At 35.2% G+C, this 23,759-nt stretch overlaps 1 protein-coding gene and 1 pseudogene across 3 annotated transcripts in view; one reads left to right on the forward strand and one right to left on the reverse strand.

Annotated features, from left to right (window-relative positions):
• Positions 1 to 22,932, forward strand: part of GABPA (GA binding protein transcription factor, alpha subunit 60kDa) — a 37,705-nt gene extending 14,773 nt beyond the window's left edge. For all 3 annotated transcript variants that reach the window (XM_011988418.1, XM_011988416.1, XM_011988419.1), the window contains 6 exons: positions 2,606 to 2,851; positions 8,679 to 8,873; positions 12,981 to 13,034; positions 14,820 to 14,960; positions 15,205 to 15,397; positions 19,484 to 22,932. In XM_011988418.1, coding sequence (XP_011843808.1) covers positions 2,606 to 2,851; positions 8,679 to 8,873; positions 12,981 to 13,034; positions 14,820 to 14,960; positions 15,205 to 15,397; positions 19,484 to 19,712 — 1,058 coding nt within the window. In that variant the 3' untranslated portion in view covers positions 19,713 to 22,932. The remainder of the gene's footprint in view (positions 1 to 2,605; positions 2,852 to 8,678; positions 8,874 to 12,980; positions 13,035 to 14,819; positions 14,961 to 15,204; positions 15,398 to 19,483) is intronic.
• LOC105545474 lies at positions 13,607 to 13,995 on the reverse strand (annotated as a pseudogene).
• Positions 22,933 to 23,759: the final 827 nt, after the last annotated feature.

Below are 23,759 nucleotides of genomic sequence, written 5' to 3' on the forward strand. Positions count from 1 at the left end.
CACATTCTACCTAGTTTAATCCTAAAAGGATATATGATATGGTAGTAAATAGCAGATTCACAGAGCGTGTTGGAAGTCAGCAGGTTCCAGCTGACTTCCTAAGAGTACCTCAGCCACACTGCAGAGCTGGACTGCTAAGGAAGCTGCTGCCCTGCCATGATCTGGAAAATACAACACCTGGAAGCTACCATGGTGGCTGTCACTTAAACCATGTTGCCTTTACAGTGATCCACACTAGTAAAAAAAATAGGATGTCTGCTGGCTGCGGGGGTGCACGCCTGTAATCCTACCACTTTGGGAGGCCAAGGTGGGTGGATCATTTGAGGGCAGGAGTTTGAGAACAGCCTGGCCAATGTGGTGAAACCCCATCTCTACTAAAAATACAAAATAAGCTGGGCGTGGTGGCACGTGCCTATAATCCTAGCTATTTGGGAGGCTAAGACAGGAAAATCACTTGAACCTAGGAAGTGGAGGTTGCAGTGAGCAGAGATTGTGTCACTACACTCCCTCCTGGGCAACAAGAGCAAAACTCTGTCTCAGTCAGTCAGTCAATCAATAAACAAAATAGATGGCATATGCCTCAATGGTCCCCAACCTTTTTTGGCACCAGGGACCAGTTTCACAGAAGATAATTTTTCCATGGATTGTGGCAGGGGAATTCAAGCGCATTACATTTATCGTGTGCTTTGTGTCTATTATTACTACATTGTAGTATATAATGATACAATTATACAACTCACCATGATGTAGAATCAGTGGGAGCCTTGAGCTTGTTTCCCTGCAACTAGACAGTTTCATCTGGAGGTGATGGGAGACGGTGACAGAGTATCAGGCTTTAAATTCTCATAAGGAGCACGCAACCTAGATACTTCACATGTGCAGCTCACAATAGGGTTTGCGCTCCTGTGAGAATCTAATGCTGCCAGTGATCTGACAAGAAGTGGAGCTGAAGCGGTAATGTGAGCGATAGGGAGCAGCTGTAAATACAGGTGAAGCTTCATTCACTCGCCTGCCAGTCATCTCCTGTTGTGTGGTCTGTGGCCTGGGTTTTGGGGACCCCTGATCTGCCTGCTTGCCCCCTCAGCTCATTTCCAAATAGAAGGCTTATACCAGTGATTCTAAAGCCTAAATCACACCTGGAACCCTAGCTGCAAAGAAATCCAGTCTGTACAGTTTAGCATAGAGAGAAGAATTTGTAATAGACAGAATCATCCAGTCAGCCTTATTCATTACAGTATTTTACTAAACTTGTATAAATACCCAAGTTAGAAAAGAAAATTAGGAAACTATTTTTGGTAGGTTGAATTTTAGCTTTTTAAAATTTAGAATAATGTCATCTCTAACATATATTGTTCACAATTAACGTTTCACAAACCACGTTTTTCTTCAGACTCTGTAAATGGTAGGTACGTACTTCTGATCCTTAATTTCCTCAGTATTGATTATTGGGAACAGGAAATAAATTAGTAGTTTTTATCTTCAAAAGCCTAGTGACCTATTGATGCAAGTGTGTTTAAGAAGAGTTTACTTAAAGCCATAAACGTGTGAAATTTAGATGAAGGATTAGGAAATAGATTTTAAGAAAAAATACTTTTGATTCTGATTATTTTTATCATATGTATTTGAGAAGTGATTCTGTTTATACTACCTGAGAATGATAGTAGTAGTTTCTTGCAATACTGGTTTTCACAGAAGATCAAAGTTGAGTTGTGCTTTTTCTTTAAACTGTACTTTGATTGAATTTTGATATAGATTGTAATAGATTCAGTAAGGAACAGAAGCAGTTATATAATATGATAGTGTCTTAGAGCTGTCATTTTAGTCTGAGGTTATTTCATAAAGGGCTAATTCCATTTTGAACAGATAAATAATAGTATGTCTTATAGAGAGTACTGCACACATACTGAAATAACTGTTTTTATGGCATAATTTCTTAATTATAATTTCTGAAACAGGTTTCAGTGTTTTGATTCTGGATAGTTGAGGAGCCTTTGTATTAATAAATTATTTATCTTTATCTTTTCCATAGGAATTACAATTCTTAACACCTTTATACTAGGAGCTTAAAATATTCAGGATTTGGGTTTTTCTTCATCTAATTTAAAATGAAAATTAGAATTTAATGGTAAATTTAATTTAGCAAATTTGGCATCGTTTTTAACACATCTACTTTGTCCTTTAAAAAGAAAAACTGAGTCAGTAAATAATTTTAATTTGTTTAGAAGGATTTTTTAAAATTCCAAGGATAGGTAGCTGCTCGTTTATACTCTGCATAGTCTAATTTTTATTTTGTTTCATATTGGTAATTTTTATTTTTATTTATTTTGTGGTATGAACAGGAACTTTTTTTCTAATGATGTTTATAGGTAGGGTTTGTGTGTGTCTTATGTTTTATAAAATTATTTTAAACTTACAGAAAAGTTGCAAGACTAGTAGAAGAATTCTTGAATATTCTTCACCCAGATTCCCCAAATGTTAACTTTTGCTACATTTGCTTTATTCGATGTAGTTTTTCTCTACCATTTTGGAACATATACCCTAAATTATGTTTTGGCGACTTCTGTGTTTTCATTTAGATTCATAATTTTTTTTATCCACTGTTAAGGAATTGAACCAAAGTTAAACATCCTTGAAATTGTTAAACCTGCGGACACTGTTGAGGTTGTTATTGATCCAGATGCCCACCATGCTGAATCAGAAGCACATCTTGTTGAAGAAGCTCAAGTGATAACTCTTGATGGCACAAAACACATCACAACCATTTCAGATGAAACTTCAGAGCAAGTGACAAGATGGGCTGCTGCACTGGAAGGCTATAGGAAAGAACAAGAATGCCTTGGGATACCCTATGGTAATGAAATACGTAATTCTATATTGGGTAGAACAGTAGGAATTAAGCTTGACATAGAAGACACTAGGGTAAGTTATAATCTATTTTACATGTAGAGTTATTAGAATGAATGAAGATTTTCTTATCTCTCTTTTTTAATTGTAATATACATTTAAGCTCATATGGTGGACAAATTCAGTCCTGCGTGCCGGAAGTACAAAGAAGTCTAAAAAATTTCTGCTCTTAGGGTGTTGAGAGTGTAGTTGAAGAGAGAGAAGATAGATGAAAAGTGATAATTGCTGTAAAAGGTAACATGTTTTTAAACTGTCAGTAACTCTTATAGAAGCAGCATGCTATTGGAATCTCAAAGGGATCCTAGTTGCCCTGAGGGAAAGGTGAAAAGGGTTTATTATAAATAAGGTTTATTATAAATAAGATACTATTGGGCAGAGAAAGACATTTAAGACAGGAAGTGTTATGTGCAAAGCTTAGACCTGGGGGTATGCGTGAGTAGTGAGAAAATTGAGTGGTTAAGGAGTTACTCTGTAGCATTACAGAACTGTTTTGATTGATGAAAATAATTGGAAAATGAATATGGTGGTGGTATATGGCGTCAGTTGGAACAGGTAGAGACTGAGTGAAGGGAAAACAGGAGCATATTATAATTGTGGCTAGATGATAGGTGATTTCTTTGGGAGTAGAAAGGAAAAAGTAGATGAAAACAGTAATAGGACTGAGCAGATTGACAGATTTTATGAGAGTAGAGAGAGAAGATACAAGTATTGATCTAACTTCTCAAGCTTCATCTTGGTGACTAAAACAGTAATAATCTTGATAAAAATTGGTTCCATCATCTTTGCATGTTTAGTGAACACTACTATATGCCAGGCACCATGTTAAATGCTGGGCTTAATTAAGATGGTGCACTAGAAAGAGCATGCCTTCAATAGCCCAGTTGGGGAAGTAGAGAAGTCTGGTGTAGGAAATGCTTTTTTCAAGAGAAGGTGGATAGCACTTGATTTTAAGGTGAAAGTTTATATTCAGCTGGAGGTAGCCAGAAAATGGTTTCAGTTATATAATATTTGGGCTGGAGACAAAGATGTTATATGAGACTCATTCACATTGAATTTGTATTTGAAGCTATAAAAGTCTACGTAGTCCCTGATGGAGAGCAAGGAATGGAAAAGAACACACAACTAAAGCATATATCCTAGACCCTATAAACATTTAGGGTTGGAGAAAAGGGAGACAAGAAATAACTGAAGAGACAGAAAGAAAGAAATAACTTATATGTATAGTGTCACTGAAATTGAGGGGAGAGTTTGGATGGTCAAGACTCTCAGATGCTGCCGAGAAAGTCAAAGAATGCTCACCATGTCTCTTAAATGTGATGATCAGAGGATCATTCTTAAATTTAGACAAAAGTAACTAGAGTTGGTGAGACAAAACAGTATTATAAGAAATAGACATTTTAGAAGTGGGGGCGGATGAGGAAGAATGCTGGGGTAACAAATAAATACTATTGATCATCCAAGAGTTGGTGGGGACCTCAGTGTATTTGTAAATGAAACAGTATCGTCGGGTTTTTTGTCCTTTTTTTATTTTTTATTTTTAGAGACAAGGTTGTACCTGGGGAGCAGTGCTGATGACAGAAAGGCTGTGTTATAGAACTGCTGTTTTCCCTAAGACGTTTTTTTCTTTCTTTAAACCAAACCTAAAAGATACACAGTAAATGATAGAGCTTACCCTTGGAACTGAAAGAGAGCTACGGAACCAGACAGCTAGTGTAGAATTTCAGTCTGTCCCTCTACTGCCCAGGACTGTAGCCACTCATCACGTGTGAGCACTTGAAGTGTCCCTGGTCAAAATTAAGATGTGTTATGAATGTAAAATACCCATTAAAAGAAAGAATGTAAAATCTTTTTAAATTTTTTATATTGATTACTGGTTAAAATAACATTTGGAACATTAACTTAAAATAAATTCATTATTGCTGACGAGTTGATGGGTGCAGCACGCCAACATGGCACAAGTATACATATGTAACAAACCTGCACGTTATGCACATGTACCCTAGAACTTAAAGTATAATAAAAATAAATAAATAAATAGTGAGTTTAATGAAAAAAAAAAAGATGTATTTCACCAACTTTTTAACTGTAACTATTAGAAAATTAAAAATTACATAATGGTCTGCATTATATTTCTGTTGGACAGCCCTGATCTTGATAATTGTCACCTTTAGTTCTGGATGTTCTTACTGCATTCTTTTGATAAATACTTGTGTGTTCTTTTTTCGGAACTCCTGTTGAATCTCTTGAGTTGATCTGCTGCATCTTTTTTCTTGTTTATTTTTCGTCTTTCCTATCTGCACTACTTTCTGCCAGATTTTCTTGTCTTTATAATATAACCTATCTGATTTTTAATTTACAAGGGCTCTTCGTTTTTGTTTGTGCCTTTCTGTAGCATTCTGATCTTATATTGCCAATGTCATGTTTTCTCCTACTTCTTTGAGTATATTGATTATAGTTTTAACTTTTAAAAAGCTTTACTTTAGTATTTCTGTTTCTTGTGGATTCTGCTTTTCTTGTGGTTTTTGTTTGTGTTGTTTTTAACCTCTCTCAAATATCTAATTATTTTTGCCCATCTTTTCACATTTAAGAATTAATCACTTCAGCCCAGGTGTGGTGGTTCACGCCTGTAATCCCAGCACTTTGGGAGGCTGAGGCGGGTAGGTCACTTGAGGCCAGGAGTTTGAGACCAGCCTGGCCAACATGGTGAAACCCTGTTTCTACTCAAAATATAAAAATTAGCTGGGCGTGGTGGCGCATGCCTGTAATCCCAGCTACTTGGGAGGCTGAGGCATGAGAATCTCTTGAACCTGGGAGGCAGAGGTTGCAGTGAGCTGAAATTGCACCACTGCACTCTAGCCTGGGCAACACAGTGAGACTCCATCTCAAAAAAAAAAAATAAGAGTAAATAACTTTAAAGCTAATTAATGTGAAGTTCTGAAGGATTTGATAAATATATGCTGATAAAATGAGGCATTGACTCTTTCATTAAAAGAATTTCAGGCCAGGTGTGGTGGCTCATGCCTGTAATCCCAGCACATTGAGAGGCTGAGGTAGGAGGGTTTCTTGAGGCCAAGAGTTTGAGACCAGCCTGGGCTATATAGCCAGACTGTCTCCACAAAAAAAAAAAAAAAAAAAGAGCTGGGTGTAGTGGCATACACCAATATCCTGGGAGGCTCAGTTGGGAGAATTGCTTGAGCGCTAGAGTCTGAGGCTATAGAGAGCTGTGACGGCACCACTGTACGCCAGCCTGGGTGGCAAAGCAAGATGGTCTCAAAAAAAAGGCAAAGGAGTTCTTTTCAAACGTATCAGTATTTATAGATCTTTTTGCAGATACCTGTCAGCAGAAGATAGGGGTGAGCATTTGGGATCGGTGTGTATGTGAATACTGCATTCTGGAACTGGAAAAGGAAGTGGAGCAGAGAAGACGTAGAGACAGTCTCACTCTTCAGTTTATAGGGTTTTATTACTGAGAATTATTCTCTCGGTGTCTGTTCATTTCATGTCTCTCCCCGTATATTAATAAATGTTTTCCCGGTGTCCACATGTGTGGGGTACGCCCATTTAACTGGCGCCCCAAATGAAAGACCCTGAAGGTTCTAACCACACCATCTACTTTAAATCAGTCTCCTCATTTTTCAGCTTTAAGCCTCTGTTGCTACTCAGAACCACCATGACTTGAACCGGTGAACAGGGTTCTGCGAGCAGGAATTCTCTCACTTCTTAGTGGTATCCTCCTTGGCAAACATTTTAGGTCATAGTTTCCCCCCCTCTGCCAAATCGATTACCACTCTGTTTATTGTCTTCAAAACATTAGATTAAATCTTTCATCCATGCCTGTCGCTTTGTACTCATGTTCCTATGATTTTACATCCTTAAAAAATTCCTTTACTGTTGTTTCACTAGAGTCTGAGAGAAAAGAGGCAGAACATGGATGGCCAATTAGTTATGTTAAACTAGAAGTCCTGATACTTGAGAAAACAAATCAGACAAATTATATTTTTCCCTGAGTTTTTTTTATTCTTAAATTTTTATGTAAAATTATCTTTCTTTTTCTTTTAAAAGAGGTGTGATTCAGGATAGCTTTTCTAATTTAACTCTGCTTCTGTTGTTTTCCATTAGTGTAGTAGTCACAGATAAGGGAACTTTCTTTTTCAGTTCTTGTTGACTTTTACCTGGGCCTTCTCCTTCTCTTTCCTTTTCCTTGGCGTCACTCTGCTGCTCACTTCTAATGCTACTCTACCAGTTTCTCCTTATTGTGGGCCATTCTCCTGGAAGTGGTTCTTGGCTCAGTTTGAAAAACACCCAGGTGCTACATTGCTTCAGCACTTTAAATCTTAACACAGACTGCAGCTATTGGATTGGGCAAAACTGCTTTTTAGCGTTGCTTTCAGCTTGTCCTGTTGTACTTTCAATGCATGCTTCTTGGCTGTGCTCAGGCTTTCCTGTGATCAGAGTGGGTCACATTTCTCTTGCTTCCCTTTGCTTTCTCCTGCACACAAGCTAAGACCATGGAGGTCTTATAACTCTTACTGCTTTGTCTTTACTCTCTTGTATCTTGAAGTCCATGAAGATATCTTGTCATCTGGTTTTATGTAAATGTTTGTGGGTTTTTGGTTTTGTCCTCTAGTCACTTTTTTAATGTTTATGTGTACATTCAGAAAAATTAAAAAACTTTGCCATCATCTTCCTAGAATCCTCCCTTAACTTCTTTGTGGAAAAATTTAAAAATATATATTCTATGGCTATTAATCCTGTATTCTTTGAAGCTAGGGCACCTCTGTTCCTTTAGTCTCAAATGGAATAGTTTCAGTTTCAATAGCACTTTGCCTCTTTGAATAACTTTTATAAAATTCTTATGTTTGATTTATTTTCACTATAATTTGCCCTCAATACCTAAATGTTATTTTTTTTTCTACTTTTCTTATTGAATAGCATTTATTTATTGGGTATATAAGCAATATTATTTGAATAAATCATCTTCTTGAAGCGGGAGTACCAGAACCAAAACCAATTTAGCTAATATGTATTAAACTTACACAGATAGAATGTTCTGTTAGGTGCAGGTGATACAGCAATGTAATAGTTATAGATATTGGCCATATTTTTTTATTTATGAATTCAATTAGATAGTAAAAAATCATAGGGAAAAGGAAATTATTTGGATATACTCTTTAAGATTAAACAAGTGTATGAGCAAGGCACTGTTAGGTTCTAAAGATATAATGGTTTTTACAGGACACATTTATTGTATTTCTTAGTGTGTTGTGAGGGGACAGCTGAGTAAAACAGGCAATTACCATGTTTATTTATTGGAAATGCATCATAAGGGTAAATGCAGGAGCAGCCAGCTTTTTACAGGAAGGAAAAGGGAGGAAAAAGGATATGGTTCATATTTTGGAGAATAGAGAATCCCCTTTTGATTTTTTTTTCAATGCAACTGCAAATTTTTTAAAACTTGGATAATTTACTTTATTCTCTCCAGAATAATCTCATATTTTATTCTTTCATTTGACCCACTGGAGAGCAATTTTGCATTTTGTTTTTCTTGATACAGTTCCAACTGAGGTTGAACCAAGTGACTCCATCAGAAATTTAGATTACGAAGTTGAAAAGGAGCTGAGGAGAAAATTACAGCATAAATTTTTGTTTTTGTTTTTTGCTTCATATAAGAGAAAGAAAACATCTGTGTGTATGTGTGGGTATTAACAAGTTAACTGCAAATTTACACAGTATCTAAAATGCAACTAGGCTAAAGTTAATATTTTTCTTTCTAGATCCCATACAGTGGTCCACAGACCAAGTCCTGCATTGGGTGGTTTGGGTAATGAAGGAATTCAGCATGACCGATATAGACCTCACCACACTCAACATTTCGGGGAGAGAATTATGTAGTCTCAACCAAGAAGATTTTTTTCAGCGGGTTCCTCGGGGAGAAATTCTTTGGAGTCATCTGGAACTTCTCCGAAAATGTAAGAAATCACAGTTATTTCTTTACATTGTAATTTAAGCTGAATTTTATTTCCTTATAACTTTGTTTTCATCTTAATTGTTTATTGATAATAAGTAATAAGCAGTAATAATTAACATTTATTTACTGTATAATGCTATGCTGAAAGCTCTATATGTTGTCTCATTTAATTCCTATGGTAATACCACAAACTGTTACTTTGCTTATTTTTTAGATAGGAAAGTGAGGCTTTGAGAGCCCCACAAAGTCACAGCTAGGAAGTGGCAGAGCCAGGATTCAAGCCCAGGCTAACATTAGAATCCAAATTCTTAAATCAGATGCTGTACCCTACACTTAGCCTTCTTCATATATTCTATTTGTTGCCTTCTGTTTGATCAGCTCTTACATTTACTGCTCATCTAGAAACTGAAGAGATCATTTGTTTGCAGGTGGCTTCCTTCCCATTCTCTTCATTATTGATGAGATTAAATCTTTGTTCAAGTCTTTACAATTAACTGAATAGAGTCTTAAGAGGGAAGGAAGTGTATGCAACCACCTTTTTGAATTGGAAGCCACCGGTTGTAAGTTTTTCCGCTTACAACTTACAAGGCTTCAGAGATTAATATGATTCAGTGACCATATAAAGAAATTGGACCAGCACTTTGGGAGAATGAGGCAGGCAGATCACTTGAGGTTAGAAGTTCGAGACCAGCCTGGCCAACATGGTGAAACACCGTCTCCACTAAAAATACAGAAAATACACAGCAAGTTGCTGTGTGCCTGTAGTCCCACCTACTTGGGAGGTTGAGGCGAGAGGATAGCCTGAACCTGAAAGGCGGAGGTTGCAGTGAGCTGAGAGCGCGCCACTACACTCCAGCATGGGTGACAGAGCAAGAGTTTCAATTGGAAAAAAAACAGAGAAATTTGGAAACTACTTGGCTGTCCAAGGAAACAAGGCACAAATATAAATTATTTTTGCTTGAATATTAATCCATCTTATATTTCAGTGACTGTTAAGACACTGAATCAAGCAACCCATTCCTTGACAGTTTTGCATATCAGAAATGCTAGCCGGACCCACATATTTTTCAGAACACATGAATACAACAAACTCTGACTTTGCTTTTGTATCAGTTATGGATGAAAATGTTACTGATAGCATTTTGTTCTATTATATACCCAATAACGGGAGAGCTCTGGTGGAGGGATTTTCCACCTTAATTCAATGCTTGCAGTTTTCACTCAAGGTGCTTTCTCTGGCCGGGTGCAGTGGCTCACTCCTGTCACCCCAGCACTTTGGGAGTCTGGGGCGGGTGGATCACTTGAGGTCAGGAATTGAAAGTGCTTTCTCTGCTGGTGAATAAGAAGTGAGCTCTGGAGAGAGGCATTTCCTCATTGTTTATAATTTTATTCTTGTAAGGATTCGCTCAGATTTTTTTTTTTTAAGTATCTATGATACTAAAAGACTTAGTATATTCATTGTATTTGCAGCATTTATTTCCAGTGTCTGTTCTTACTAGATAAATAAGTTGAATGTCTTGGTTGAAGCTTTGTCCTTGGTTTCACAGATTTCCTTCCCTGCAGAGGTTTTGAAATGAATAAGGTAAATTCTGAATTGTGAAACATGTGAGTCATGTTTATTGAAACACTTTCTTGTAAGAAATCTCAAGAACACAACAAGGATAGTGCATAGATGATAGTTTCATTTTTCCCAAATCCACGTTTTTTCCAGTCTCTCCCAGGTCAGCTCTTCGTTGTGGCTGTCTCTTTCTGCTTCTCTTATTGCATCTCAAACTTTAAAGTTCATTCACAGGTTTTTGCTAGAACAGAAGTCAAAGGTGTCTTGTATATCTTTCCATTTCCATGCAGTTGAATGAGTCTTCCTCAGAAAAGCTCTGCTCTGGAACCGTTGCTTTGTCTTTTAAAGCAACAAAGTCCCACAGCCTAGATGAGTGTCTCACAGAATTTCTTGGTGATCCAGCCATGGTTCTTCACTTAGCCTGGGCAGGGAATTCCTGTCTGGCTTGGAAATGTAGTGCTCAGTTCAGAATTGAGAGATGGGCAGGATGATGTGTAAGGGTATTTCTAACAGACTTTCTAGAATTCACAAGTCTCACTTCTCAGAACAGGATTTTTTGAGCACAATGCAGTAATCTGGTCCCTTCTGTAGAGAGAAGTCTGCAGCCTGTCTGTGAAAGGCACTGATTCTGGGACAGAACCCAGCCTCTATTATCCATCCTCAGTGATCTCTCAAGAAGCGGCAGTACTGAAGAGGTAGAGCTCCTTCTTCAGATATTTGTATTAGATTATTCACCTGAGCGGCTACCTGCCTGCAGTCCCCGCTCTGCTGAAACTTCATCCAAGTCCTACTATACATGGGAGATAATTAGGAAATGTTCCAGTACTACCAGTTCCATGATGTCCTTCTCGGTGTGAATCTCTGTCTTCTGTCACCAAAGGCATAGGAAGTTCTCAGTTTGCTGAGGGTTTTCTTTAGGAAAAAAAATTTATTCCTGTAGTGTCTAATGTTTCTTCATAAAATGGCTCCATATCCCCCAGGGCTTTGCCTCTCAAGACTGCTTCCTTTATGCCTAGCAAGGATTTGGGAGTTTCAGGGAGGAATATGATATTCAGGGTGCCTGTACTCTGAAGAGATTGGTCTTGGACCAGTCTTTCAAAAGCTTTTTTTTCCCCCCTGTGGTCTGCCTTCTGTCTTGAGAGCTTCCAGGAAACAAACCAAACTCCAATCTGAGAATTAGGATGTAGAAGGTGATTTTACAAGTTGATTACGCCTGTGCTGTGGGATGGTGACGCTTTCGTTTGCCTCTTTTGAGGCTAATTCCTTTAGTCTTCAAATGAAACGGTTCCTCTTTGAGGAACTTTTATAAAATTCTGAGGAAAATTTACTACAAACATAAGGTACATATATATTTTTTTTTTTTTCAAGAGAGACCACAGTTCTGGAGGAGAATGCTCAGAACTAGGAGTCTGGATAAAACAGTGAGGTTGTCAGTTGACTGAAAAGTAACTGTTTTGTGCACTGTGCTTCTTAAAAACATGTTTCTTTAATCCTCACAATAACCTCATGAGGCGATAAGTATAGGTGTCTAATTTAAACATGAGGAAGTTAATGTTGAAAGAGGTTGGTAATTTTACCAAAGTCATGTAGTCAGTAAGAGCTGAGAACTGAATCCAGATCTGTCTGAAGCCAGTCCCATATAATTGTTTTAAGTCCTCAGTCTTCAGACCCTCAAAGCTCCCATCTGGTAGGATTCAGACCTGTTTTTACTTCCCCAACCTTTTCCAGCTCTGCGTGTCTGGAACTGGATCCTGGCAAGGCACCCTTAGCAGAGTCTTCTTGGGAGCCCAGGCCTCAGTACTCAGAATGATTGCTGGAGGGTCTAGTTTCATTTTTAAGAGAGAGGGATGCAATTTATGATGGGCACAAAGTAGGCTGAAGTAATAAGAGACTGGGATGTGCAGTTCTTTGAGAGGTAAAGAATAACATTTAAGTGGGTAATAGCAACAGATAAGTAATGAATGGTTCTGTAAAGGCTTATCTTAGGACCTTTTAATATTTTTATTTGGGGAGCTATATTTTTAGATGTGAAATTATTTAGTTTAATTGAGACATTTAGGACCGCTACAATTGTATTGAAAATTTGCTATCTTTAAGTAGAAGCATTATGAAGCTTAAGCAGCTTTAGTCAAAAGCGGATGTTACAACAGATAATGGGAAGGAGGCCTTTTTGGTGGAGATCCATATCTAAATAGTTTCATTTTGGTGTATATTTTATCTTTGATATGATCTTGAAGATTTCCATATTTTTACATGGTTTTATACAGATTTTGATACAAATATTTACATTTAGAAAACTATAGTTCTCTGCAGAACTTTACTGAACACTAAAAGACATTGGAGCTTTTCCCTGTGTTACTTATTTTAAAGGTATCTTTTCCTTTTAAAGTGACTATCAAATATTTTTAAGGTTTTTATGCCAGTAAGTTTCAGTTCAGTGTTTTGGTTTTAATTGTGGAGTTCTTTTTTAAAAGAATCATGTTTATTAAGTTGAGTTTTATTGGATTGCGGTTTTTGGTTTTAAATTTTAAAAAATTGTGTTTTTTTCAGATGTATTGGCAAGTCAAGAACAACAGATGAATGAAATAGTTACAATTGATCAACGTGAGTATTCGTATCTATATTTGCCCTTTTATTGAAGAAATGTTTATTTGATACTGCAAGGTAGTAAAAAGGAAAATTATTTAAAAAAATTTTTTCCCACACACAAAATATCTTTTGTTTTGTGGAATGAGAGCTCAACACAAGTACTTCATAAGATCCACTCATGTCGTGTTTTTAAATGATACGATTCACATAACAGCTTGCTTTGTATCTGAGTTCACTAAAATTTGTTAGGACATCATTTGTTTCATCTTTACTGACTGTTAATTACCAAGTTTTAAGAACAATTCTAACCACATTCATACCTGACAGAACTTTCATGCCTGATAATAACTGGATATTGGGTGGCATCCAATTAAAATATCAGTATAGCTTGGATACAGCAAAGAAAATATTCAAGTGTCCAAAACAAACTTGAGGAGTTACACTGGGTTTGAAATGAAGAAAAAAGGCAAGTTAAAATAGGAAAACGAATAGTTTTCATTTGGTGAGAGTTGCAATCAAAAGTATACATTTGTATACATTCTAATTGATCATCAGTCCCATGTGGCATTTTCCAAGGTTTTTAGAGTCTACCAGGCCAAACCCTTCGCCGCCTTCACTACTTTTGTTTGGCTTTTCCCCTTTCTTTTCTCTCACTTTGCATTCAGCTTTATTCTTTACCTTTGGTTCATCCATATTGGGTACTGTGCATGCTGGTCTAAAAGAGTCTTTTTGTTTCTCTTAGTATCAGTCTCCGTTTTCATGTCATATTTTCCAACTTTTACCTCACACTGCATTTTCTCTTAGCATGTTTGGGTTTGGGTACCACCACAGTTGCTATCTCTTAAACATTTTTCATTAAAACATTACTGTCTAGTTTGAGAATCCTTTTAAGCCTGCTGAGGTCTTTGGGGCATTTTTTTTTCCCCTTTTCAGCAGACATCTTTCTTTTCCCCTTACGCCATAAGCTTTTAGCCATGTTTTACCTGAGATACGAACACACACGTCACAAGATCATCCCAACCAGCTAAAATTTTTAATGAGGAATTTGAGATACACAAAGAAAGTGTAACACCTGTGTGCATATAAGAAATAAAATTTTATATACCAAGTTTACCTGTTGTAGATTTCATTTTCCTCTTACCAGATAATTGACTATCTTGAATTTTATTACTGTCTGTATATTTTATATTTTTACCACCTATGTAACCATAAACACTGTATAGCATTGTTTTGCACATGTTTAAACATTTTCTGTAAAATAATACATTGTACATATTCTTTTATAACTTTATCATTTGAGAATTACCCATGTTGATACTTGTAGCTGTTTCATTTTCATTGCTGTATTTTTTTAAATGCTGTGAACATCATTGAGTGAATATTTGTAAGAACATGTGTGAGATGTTCGTGTCATAGGGTTTCTAAAATCTTTTCAACCTTACTCCAGATACTGCCAGAGTCTCAAAGTGGTGGTATGAATTCTCATTTGTCCACATTTTCTACAATATTTGACAAACTGTTTTTATGAACAAATGTTTTAAAAACAAACATGTTAAAATACTCTGTCTAATGTGTGTGCATCACTAAGTTATTTCCAAACAAGAATACTAGCTCTTACTAAGATGCACAAACTGTAATGCAAGCATTATACTGTACCATCTGACCTTTTTTGTTATTTTGTTTGAAATTGTGGCTTGAGGCTTTTTGTAGTAAAATACTTTCTTGGGGTAATTCATAGGGCATTAGTTAAACTGATAATGTCTTTCAGTAATTTTTTTTTCCCCTTGTCTGTCTTTGCAGCTGTGCAAATTATTCCAGCATCAGTGCAATCTGCTACACCTACTACCATTAAAGTTATAAATAGTAGTGCGAAGGCAGCCAAAGTGCAAAGAGCACCGAGGATTTCAGGAGAAGATAGAAGCTCACCGGGGAACAGAACAGGTAGTTTTGTATTTTCTTGTATTTGTAAAATATATCTATCTAATTAGGTATATTTTGTTTTATTTCACTGTATGAAAAATGTGAATTTGGACTATTGCTCTGGTAGTATTTAGACAGCATTTCTAGAAAAACAAAAATTATTTTTGCCATGGCTGAGATTTGAACCAAAGAACCAGTTTGTTGCCTTTGCCTTGGGCTAATCTATAACACTATAGCCAATGCTTTGTTCCTCTTATCAATTTAGGAAACAATGGCCAAATCCAACTATGGCAGTTTTTGCTAGAACTTCTTACTGATAAGGATGCTCGAGACTGTATTTCTTGGGTTGGTGATGAAGGTGAATTTAAGCTAAATCAGCCTGAACTGGTGGCACAAAAATGGGGACAGCGTAAAAATAAGCCTACAATGAACTATGAGAAACTCAGTCGTGCATTAAGGTAAGCCTTTATTACTGTTTTTTCTGTTATCAAGCCTTTCTCAAAAATAGCTGCTACTTCTAGATGTAAGCATTGTTACGTAATGATATTAAAAACTTGTTCATGTTTTCTTTACAAATTAAAAAACCTCTTTAAAAAGATCTTAATAATTTTGAGGTACTTTTTTTTACAAAATTACTCTAAGATTGTTTTTATCTGATTTGAAAGCATATAATACTGTCAAAAAAATGTTTGATTTTTGAGATTTTTATTATTTGCATAGGTGAATTGAGTGTTGATTTTTAATGAGTAAGCAGAAACTGTCCTCTGTTTTTACAATTACATGCAAAATATTGACCCGTTTTCTATACAATCTGCCTAAATCTGGATATCCAATCTTTACATTGATACAAACTCCATTAGTAGTATAAGGTTTTTCGACTGAAATTACTATCAGAAATTATACCTACTACAGTGATGGAAATTCAGCAAGTACATTTAAGTATCTGAGAAGAAGGATATATAAGAATATCACAGAATTATGTCTGATTTTTGGGGGGATTGAATATAGTAAAGTAGTTCTGCAATTTACGAGTTTCTCTAAATAGCATGCTTTTACTGCTTCTTGTTTCACTTGGCCATTTTCACACTGAAAGATTATAATTTAGCTCACACACACACTCTCCCTTCCCCTTTCCATCCCCTCATCTCAATATCCCAATATGATTATACAGAAATTTTGGTTCAGCGAGTATCATTGTTAGAGTATTATGGCCATGTAACTATTATTACATAGTTGACCGTTATTATTTTTCTTTTCCTGAATGACCTGTTGTTTCTCAGAGTTCGTAAGTAACTAAAAATGTTTAGTTTTCAATATGCTTATCATTTTTCAGTCTCAAACACATTGCCAACTGTCTAAGGATTCTTTGTGTATAATCAGAACTAAAGCTGCCATTTTTGAGAGTTGATGCAGATTGTATACATACAAGACCCCTCAAAATTACAGCGGTAATTTTGATTTTTCAAATCAAACTAAGTTTTTTCATAGAACTTGAAAAGATAATTGTAAAATTTACATGGGACTATAAAGTACCATGGTAGTCAGTAGTCAGGACACCTGAAGATTAGCAAAGTGGAAAGACTTGTCCCACAGGATATTGAGACTGACTCTAAAGTTACAGTAATAAGACAGTTGTGCTATTTGCTCAAGACAAATAGGCCATACAGTAGAATAGGGAGCCAAAATAGAACCAGGAATACGTAAGCATTTGATTTAAAGAAATGGCAGTGGGGAGAAAACATATGAGGAAACAATCTGCTTTTCAATCATCAGTGCTGGGATAATTTACTATCCATCTTGGGAGAAAAGTAAAAGTTGACCTCTTCCTTATGCTGTACCAGAAATCAATTCCATGTAGCTTGTAGCTCTACCTGTAAAAAGTAAAACAGAAAAGGATCTAGAAATACTTTCATAACTTCTGGTGGTAGGGAGACATTTAAGCAGAATCAAAAGGACTGATTATAAAGGGAAAGATCAATAAATTGGACTATATTTAAATTAGGAACTTTTGGTCGTTGAAAGCCTTATTAAGAGAGCCACACATGTCTTACAGAAGTATGTAGAATATCTAACCAGTTCTTACGAATCAGTTTTTTAATGGGCAAGAGACTTGAATAGACACCTCAGGCTAGAGATTATCCAAATGGCCAATGAATATATGCAAAGGTGTACAGCCTCATTAGTATTCAGAGTAATGCAATTGAAAACCATAATTTAATGGTACAACACACCCCCTAGAGTGGCTACAATTTAAAAGATTGCCAGAACTAAGTGCTGTTGAGGATATGGAGCAGTGGGAATGCTTCTACCCTTTTGATAGGAATGCAAATTGTAACAGTTGCTCCCCTAAGCAACTGTTCGATATATATCAAACAGAAGTGTACTTGTATGCCCATACACATGTTCATAGCAGATTATTTGTAACATCCAAACCCCAGAAACAACCAGATATCAACAGTAGAGAAGAAATCATTTATGGTATATTCATACAAGAATACCTTGCATTCTTGAAAACTGAGCTCCTGCTACAAACGAAGACCAGTGAACCTCACAAACATAATGTTCAGTGACAGAATCCAGACCCAAAAGACCAAATTCTGTATGATTACATTTATTCAGTAAAGTTCAAAAAACAGGAAAATTAAATTGCAGTATTTAGGGATGCATGTTTGGGAGATAAAAATATAAAGAAAAAGCAATGAAATTACCGTCACGGTGCAGGCTTGTGTTTACCTTTTAGAGCCAGGATTTGGGGAATGATTGGGAGGGGACATAAAGGGGATTCTAGATGCTGACAGTGTTCTGTTTCTTGAGTGATACTTAACAGGGGAATGAATGTTCACTTTGTAATAAGTCACTGAACTGTTCACTTCTGTGTCCTTTTGTGTGATATATTTGCAATTAAAAAGTTTTTAAAAAATACAAGTTCAAAAAAAGGGAAGAAAAGAAATCATATCCATGAAATACAGGTATTGTGTATCTTTCTACTTTCTTCATTTTAGGGAGGGAACAAGTGGAATAAATGCTACTATATACAGTTGTGTGATGCATGTGCTAGATCAAAGGAAGTATTCAGTAAAATTCAAATTTGTGTGTGTATATTCTTTTTTATCACCTCTTACCAAGAAATATGCCAACTCCTAGAACTGGCATAATCATAGAATATATTTTCCTCCTAGAATTATAAAACCTCTTTTCCATTTTCCCCATGTATAGTCTTACATATTAATGTAGAAATTTCTTAAAGCAATTGAAACGCCTACAGCATTTTTAACTGGATGGCAAGGAATTGTTGGTTTGTGAGCTGAGATCCAAATTCTATACTAATGTAACTGACATAAATGGAAACTACAAGACTGCGCAATGTGTTATATCTCTTACTGGGAAATCAAACATAACTATTTTCCTTTAACTATTCTGGAATTAGGGAGATGAGTTTCCTGTATATAGGTCAGTCGTTTCATTAATAGACTCTTGATTAAGCCAAGTGACTTTTATCCTGCTAAATGTGATAGTTTATATCAGTGGTACTTTTGCAAATAGTTGTTTCTTTTGTAGTAGTCCTTTGTCAGTGGGCAGTGCAATTTTAAAATAAGGGCTTTGCATTCTGCCAGTCCTGGAAAGAGCTTGACTTGCCTCTTTTTCCTGTTGTTGGAATTAGCAGTACATAGTGTTTGTTTTCCAAAGGAAACATAAATCCAACTCTGTTTGCCTCTCTATAGAATGCAGCAGTAAACCAGATTTCTAGAATGACTGCTGGAACTCTGCTTGTGTACGTTTAGAAATATTGTCTCTTTACAATGCCCTTTTCCTGTTTTTTTGTATCCTCTGTTTCGTTTAGACCTTTTCGTTAGACTTAAAGCTACCTATTGGGCTTGGATAATTTATCTGAAATTTGGAAAGCATTTACATAGTGAAATAATAAAGATGAAGACATGACTTCATCATATCGGATTCTTTACAAGACAGAAAATAAGTGGAATATATTAGTTTTTTCATATTAACGACTTTTATTAACATAGCTTCTATTTTGTAGAGGGCTGTGTGCCAATCATTGTATACTAAGCACTTTACAAAGATTATCCCTTTAATCCTCAACAGTGATATGAGGGTGTAAGCACTGTTCACCTGACTTTATAAATGAGGAATAAAAGCTTTGAGAAAATGACTCCTGTGGTCTCAGAAATGTTAGGTTTTGAATCTCGGCTCTGACTCCAAAGCTCTTGTTCTTAGGCTCTTCTACTGCTCTAAAGGTTTGTTTTGTTTAATAATTACTTTTAAATCAATGTTTCATCCTAATTGTTGAAAATATGTTTTGAAAGTTTATAGAGTTTTGGAGTACTGAGCGTTGAAATTGTAGTAAATGATGTTTGGATGTGTTTCATTTGATAGTAGCATTAAATATTCTATATAACTTCAATATTAACTGCTATTGTGGTGGATGCAGTACTCTACTAGGCTTCTGCTTACGGAATAGTCTGTAAATTATTCTAAGTCTCATTTATTTTTTATGAAGTCTCTAATTTTTTGTTCTCTTTTTAAAGGTATTATTATGATGGGGACATGATTTGTAAAGTTCAAGGCAAGAGATTTGTGTACAAGTTTGTCTGTGACTTGAAGACTCTTATTGGATACAGTGCAGCAGAGTTGAACCGTTTGGTCACAGAATGTGAACAGAAGAAACTTGCAAAGATGCAGCTCCATGGAATTGCCCAGCCAGTCACAGCAGTAGCTCTGGCCACTGCTTCTCTGCAAACGGAAAAGGATAATTGAGCCCCAAGACATTCTGGGACTCCAAAGTCTTTCTTAAAATGTTTAGAGCAAGTATAGCTCTTACCTTTATTACCGAATTTGAATCTTCTTTTATTTCTAGACTGTACAGTCTGATGCATGATTTTTTATAAATATTTCATACTCTTGTGAATTTGGATCTTTTTACTTTGAGCATATATTTTAGAATATGTGTATGTTAAAGGATCTCCACAATGTCTGCAGCGTGAAGGCAGGTTCATTGTGGAATAGTTTGTTAACAGTCAAGAAAGCTAAACTGGTCAGTATTAATGTGTAGCCCTACCAAAAATAGCCAGTAGTATCTGAAAATGAAAAATAAATGAAGTATCTCCAGGAAACAGTCTGGCTTAACTATTTTTGAAAATATAACTGTTTCCCCTCTCTGCTGCTTTAGATGTTGCTTTACATAGAACCAGAAAATGGAATTTCTCAGCTAAAGCATGTGTGCCTGTTTCATCTAATCAAGCAGAGCTAAAATGTTCATATCAAATAAATTTATATTAATAAATTACTAAACTAAGAGTATCAGGTTATTTATATATTTGCAAGCAAAAGACAGTAAGAAGTTGACTGGCAAAAAGAGCAGTGCTGAAGGAGGAGATCCAGGTTTAAATCTGGCTTATTAACTCAAGCCAATTGTAAGGATTTTCTGTATAGATTATTCATGTCAGACCAAGAATTTAAATTATTTTGAGAGAGGAATTTAATTCTAATAAACCAGCTGTTACAAAAATTATAAAATGATCTCTGTTTTTCCTGCCAGAGATTTAAAAAACTGAAAAGGTATACCTCAACCCAAAAGTAAAGGTTTGGTTTGGTTTGTTATGGCTTCCTTTTTTTTTAAAATTACCCTGTAGTGCCAGTTTATTATGCAAAGCAGCTTATATTCCTGTGTTTCTGATAAAATGAAGACTTTAAATTAGTCAGCAGTACTTTACCTTTCAAGGCATTAGTAAATTACTTGCAAAGAGTTTTAAAAAGAAAATTCGACCTCTGTTATAGGCAGTCTTCTCTTTAAGATAATACTTTTCCACTTATTTTTTTTTCCTTTTCCATATTATATATGTGTATACATATATCTATATATTCAGTTGATCATTTTATAAACATATATGAAGGCATAAAGATATACAGAAGATTATTCATTTTGATTCAAATTAAATAATTCCTGCATATATGACATTCCTTACATAAGCTAACACTAAACAAAAATGGCTAGAAATGTCTTTTTCTTTCTTTTCTGTTTTTGTTAAGGTATTAAGCACAAATTATTATGAGACTGGCAGATAGCTATTAATCCTCTTACAGATTTGAGAAGGTTGATTCTCAAATATTTATGCACCTTCTCCTTCATTGTTTTCTTTAAATCTGTCCCCTTAAAAAGCTTCTTAAGAGCTCAGTTAATGCTTTTAACTTAACTAGGAGAAAAAGACATGTTAATACAGGCAAGATGGCATTGTTAGCAATTCTGGTAGTGGTTTGGAATGAGTCATAAGAGGCAGGGATCTTAAGGACAAGGAAGAGAGGAGGGATCTTTGATCTCTTTCTCTGGTAATCTTAACACATAATTTTACAACAACATGTTCTCTTAATTCATTTATATTAAGTCCTTTCTGCAGCTGATACCTGAGCAGAGTAAAATTTGTATGTCCATTATTACTTTTTTGAAAGAGAATATATGAACAAATTATTAGTACAATTTGGGCACTGTGGTTGTAAGAATGTCTGAGTAAAATAACAATATGAAATAATATACAGAAGCTCTAGTGTCAGATAACAAATAGACAGCTAGAAAGGTTTTGCACCATCCTCTTACGGCCTAGGGAGTTGACAAGTTGCTTGTAGTTTTAAAAAAAATAATAAAGTATACCATTCTGGTATATCACCAAGAGCTTAAGAATCTTGGCTTTCATATTTAAAATGCTTTTGGGGAGACATATTAAAATTTTAGCCAAGATGACAGACATGTCTCAGTTACATATGTGTGTGTATGTTTTTAAAGCTAGAAACATTAGTTTTAGATCCCTAGAATGAAAATTCTTTTCTCATCTATGCAATTCCCATATGGTTTTTTTTAAATCATATTTTATTCATTTTCTCCCTTTAGCAATTTTCATTTTATTTCTCATAATTTGAACAGAGACAGTTCTCATACATGATCAGATGCTTTTTTTTTTCTTCTTACCATCATTTATGCATGACATAGGTAAAGTAATATGACTGATTTCTCCAGTTGATTCAAGAAACTCATTACTTTGCCTTAAATTATATGTAAAATATTTGTTTTACTTACAGTTGTCAGAAAGCCAGGCAGTTTTTCTTCTTCTATTAAAAGATAACATATTGTGAAAGAAAATAAAATTCATGCTATTCATTCTTTGCTTTGTTTTTATAAATGAATTTTTCATACAATTTGCAGTATATTCAAAGGAAGAAAGATAAAATTATTGGTCATCATTTGTACCTTAGAAGTACAATAATTTAAGTAAAAGAAATGTTCCTCTTTGTTTTAAAACTTGTTTTCCATGTGAAGTTTTTATTGAGCCAACTTTCATACATATCTCGCTAGCCTAAAGTCTAAATATTTGTGTTGGCATCAGAAAAACCAGTTAGGCAGAATTGCTTTGCGTGGTCGATCTTCAGATAAATTGACTGATCACATTTATTTTTGTATCAGTCTATGTCATTTAATTAGGAAAAATTGTTTAGGTGTTTTCTCCCCTGATTAATGGTGATACTCAAGTATGATACAAAAAGAATTGTACCACCAAATATTTTTGCAAGGTCTGCCGTTTTCCATATTCCTTTTATGCTACTGCCTTTAAGAAAGAACTAGTATCCTTGAAATAGCACAAAAATGTTTTAAAATTCATAATTGCAAAACAAACCTGTGACTAACTTAATGTCTTCAGATCTAAAGGGTGTAAAAATATTGATACTTCAATATTTCACTTGCTGCCAGGAAAAAAAAAAATTCTCAATCTTTTGTAAATGGGAGGAGGACTTTTGCATACATTTTTACTCTTTAAATAACGACAACGACACTTATACTGTCATAATAACAATTATGTATTTCTTTGTGGTTTTAATTTTTTTTGTAATTTTACATAAAACAGTTATTTTCTATTTTTACGCAGATAAAAATATTTGTGCATAAAATGTAAAAATAGTAAAATGAGAAAAATAAAACTATTATACAGTATGTTTCTGTGTTGCTTAAAGTTTTTTTTTCCTGAAAACAAAATCTTAAATCCCCAGGATATTTTGTTGGATAGTAATCTGACAGTCCACTTATACATTGTACATATGATTTCCATGCACTTTTTAACTTAAAAGCTGTCAATTTGCGAAGAACATACTTCACTGAACTAAATTTAGTAGGTTAATCTCTTTAAGAAAATGAAATTCCATCTACAAAGCCAAATTGTTTTAGAATAGTAACAGATGAAGTGGTAAGACTGAGTAGCTGTCAGAAGGCAAGCTGATGATTGCTAAATTGTAAACCTTTTGTAAAGCCTTTTTTTTAAAAAAAAAAAAAACAAAAAATCACCTGTTCATGTTGGCTATCAGCAGGTTGCTTCAGCCAGAATCAGAATATAGAAGAATGGATGGAAGGGGTTAGGAAAGAGTGATTCATGCCTGCCTTTATGGTGAAGCAATGATGAAACTTTGATTGACATGCTTAAATAGAAACTTACGGTTAGAAATAAATTGCTTTAAAAATACACAGTGTAATTGTATCTAGTTTGAATCGATATCAGCCAGGACGCTAGTGAGGTGTATTCTCCCAGGACTGCAGTTTTGTGTGTGTACAGCTTTAGAGTTTAATTTGCAAGCCAAATATGTGTTTAAAATGCTTTTTACTAATAATAAACTGACAGCTTTAGAACATTGCTTTTAAAACTTTTTGTAGTAAAGGACCACTTTCTTATTTCCAATTTGTCACAGACAAACATTTGTAAAATAAAAACTGAATTAGTAGCAGGGAGGGGGAAATGGGAAGTTACTGTTTAATGGGCATAGAGTTTC

This window comes from Mandrillus leucophaeus, unplaced genomic scaffold, assembly GCF_000951045.1.
Source record: "Mandrillus leucophaeus isolate KB7577 unplaced genomic scaffold, Mleu.le_1.0 Scaffold33, whole genome shotgun sequence".
Classification (NCBI taxonomy): Eukaryota; Metazoa; Chordata; class Mammalia; order Primates; family Cercopithecidae; genus Mandrillus; species Mandrillus leucophaeus.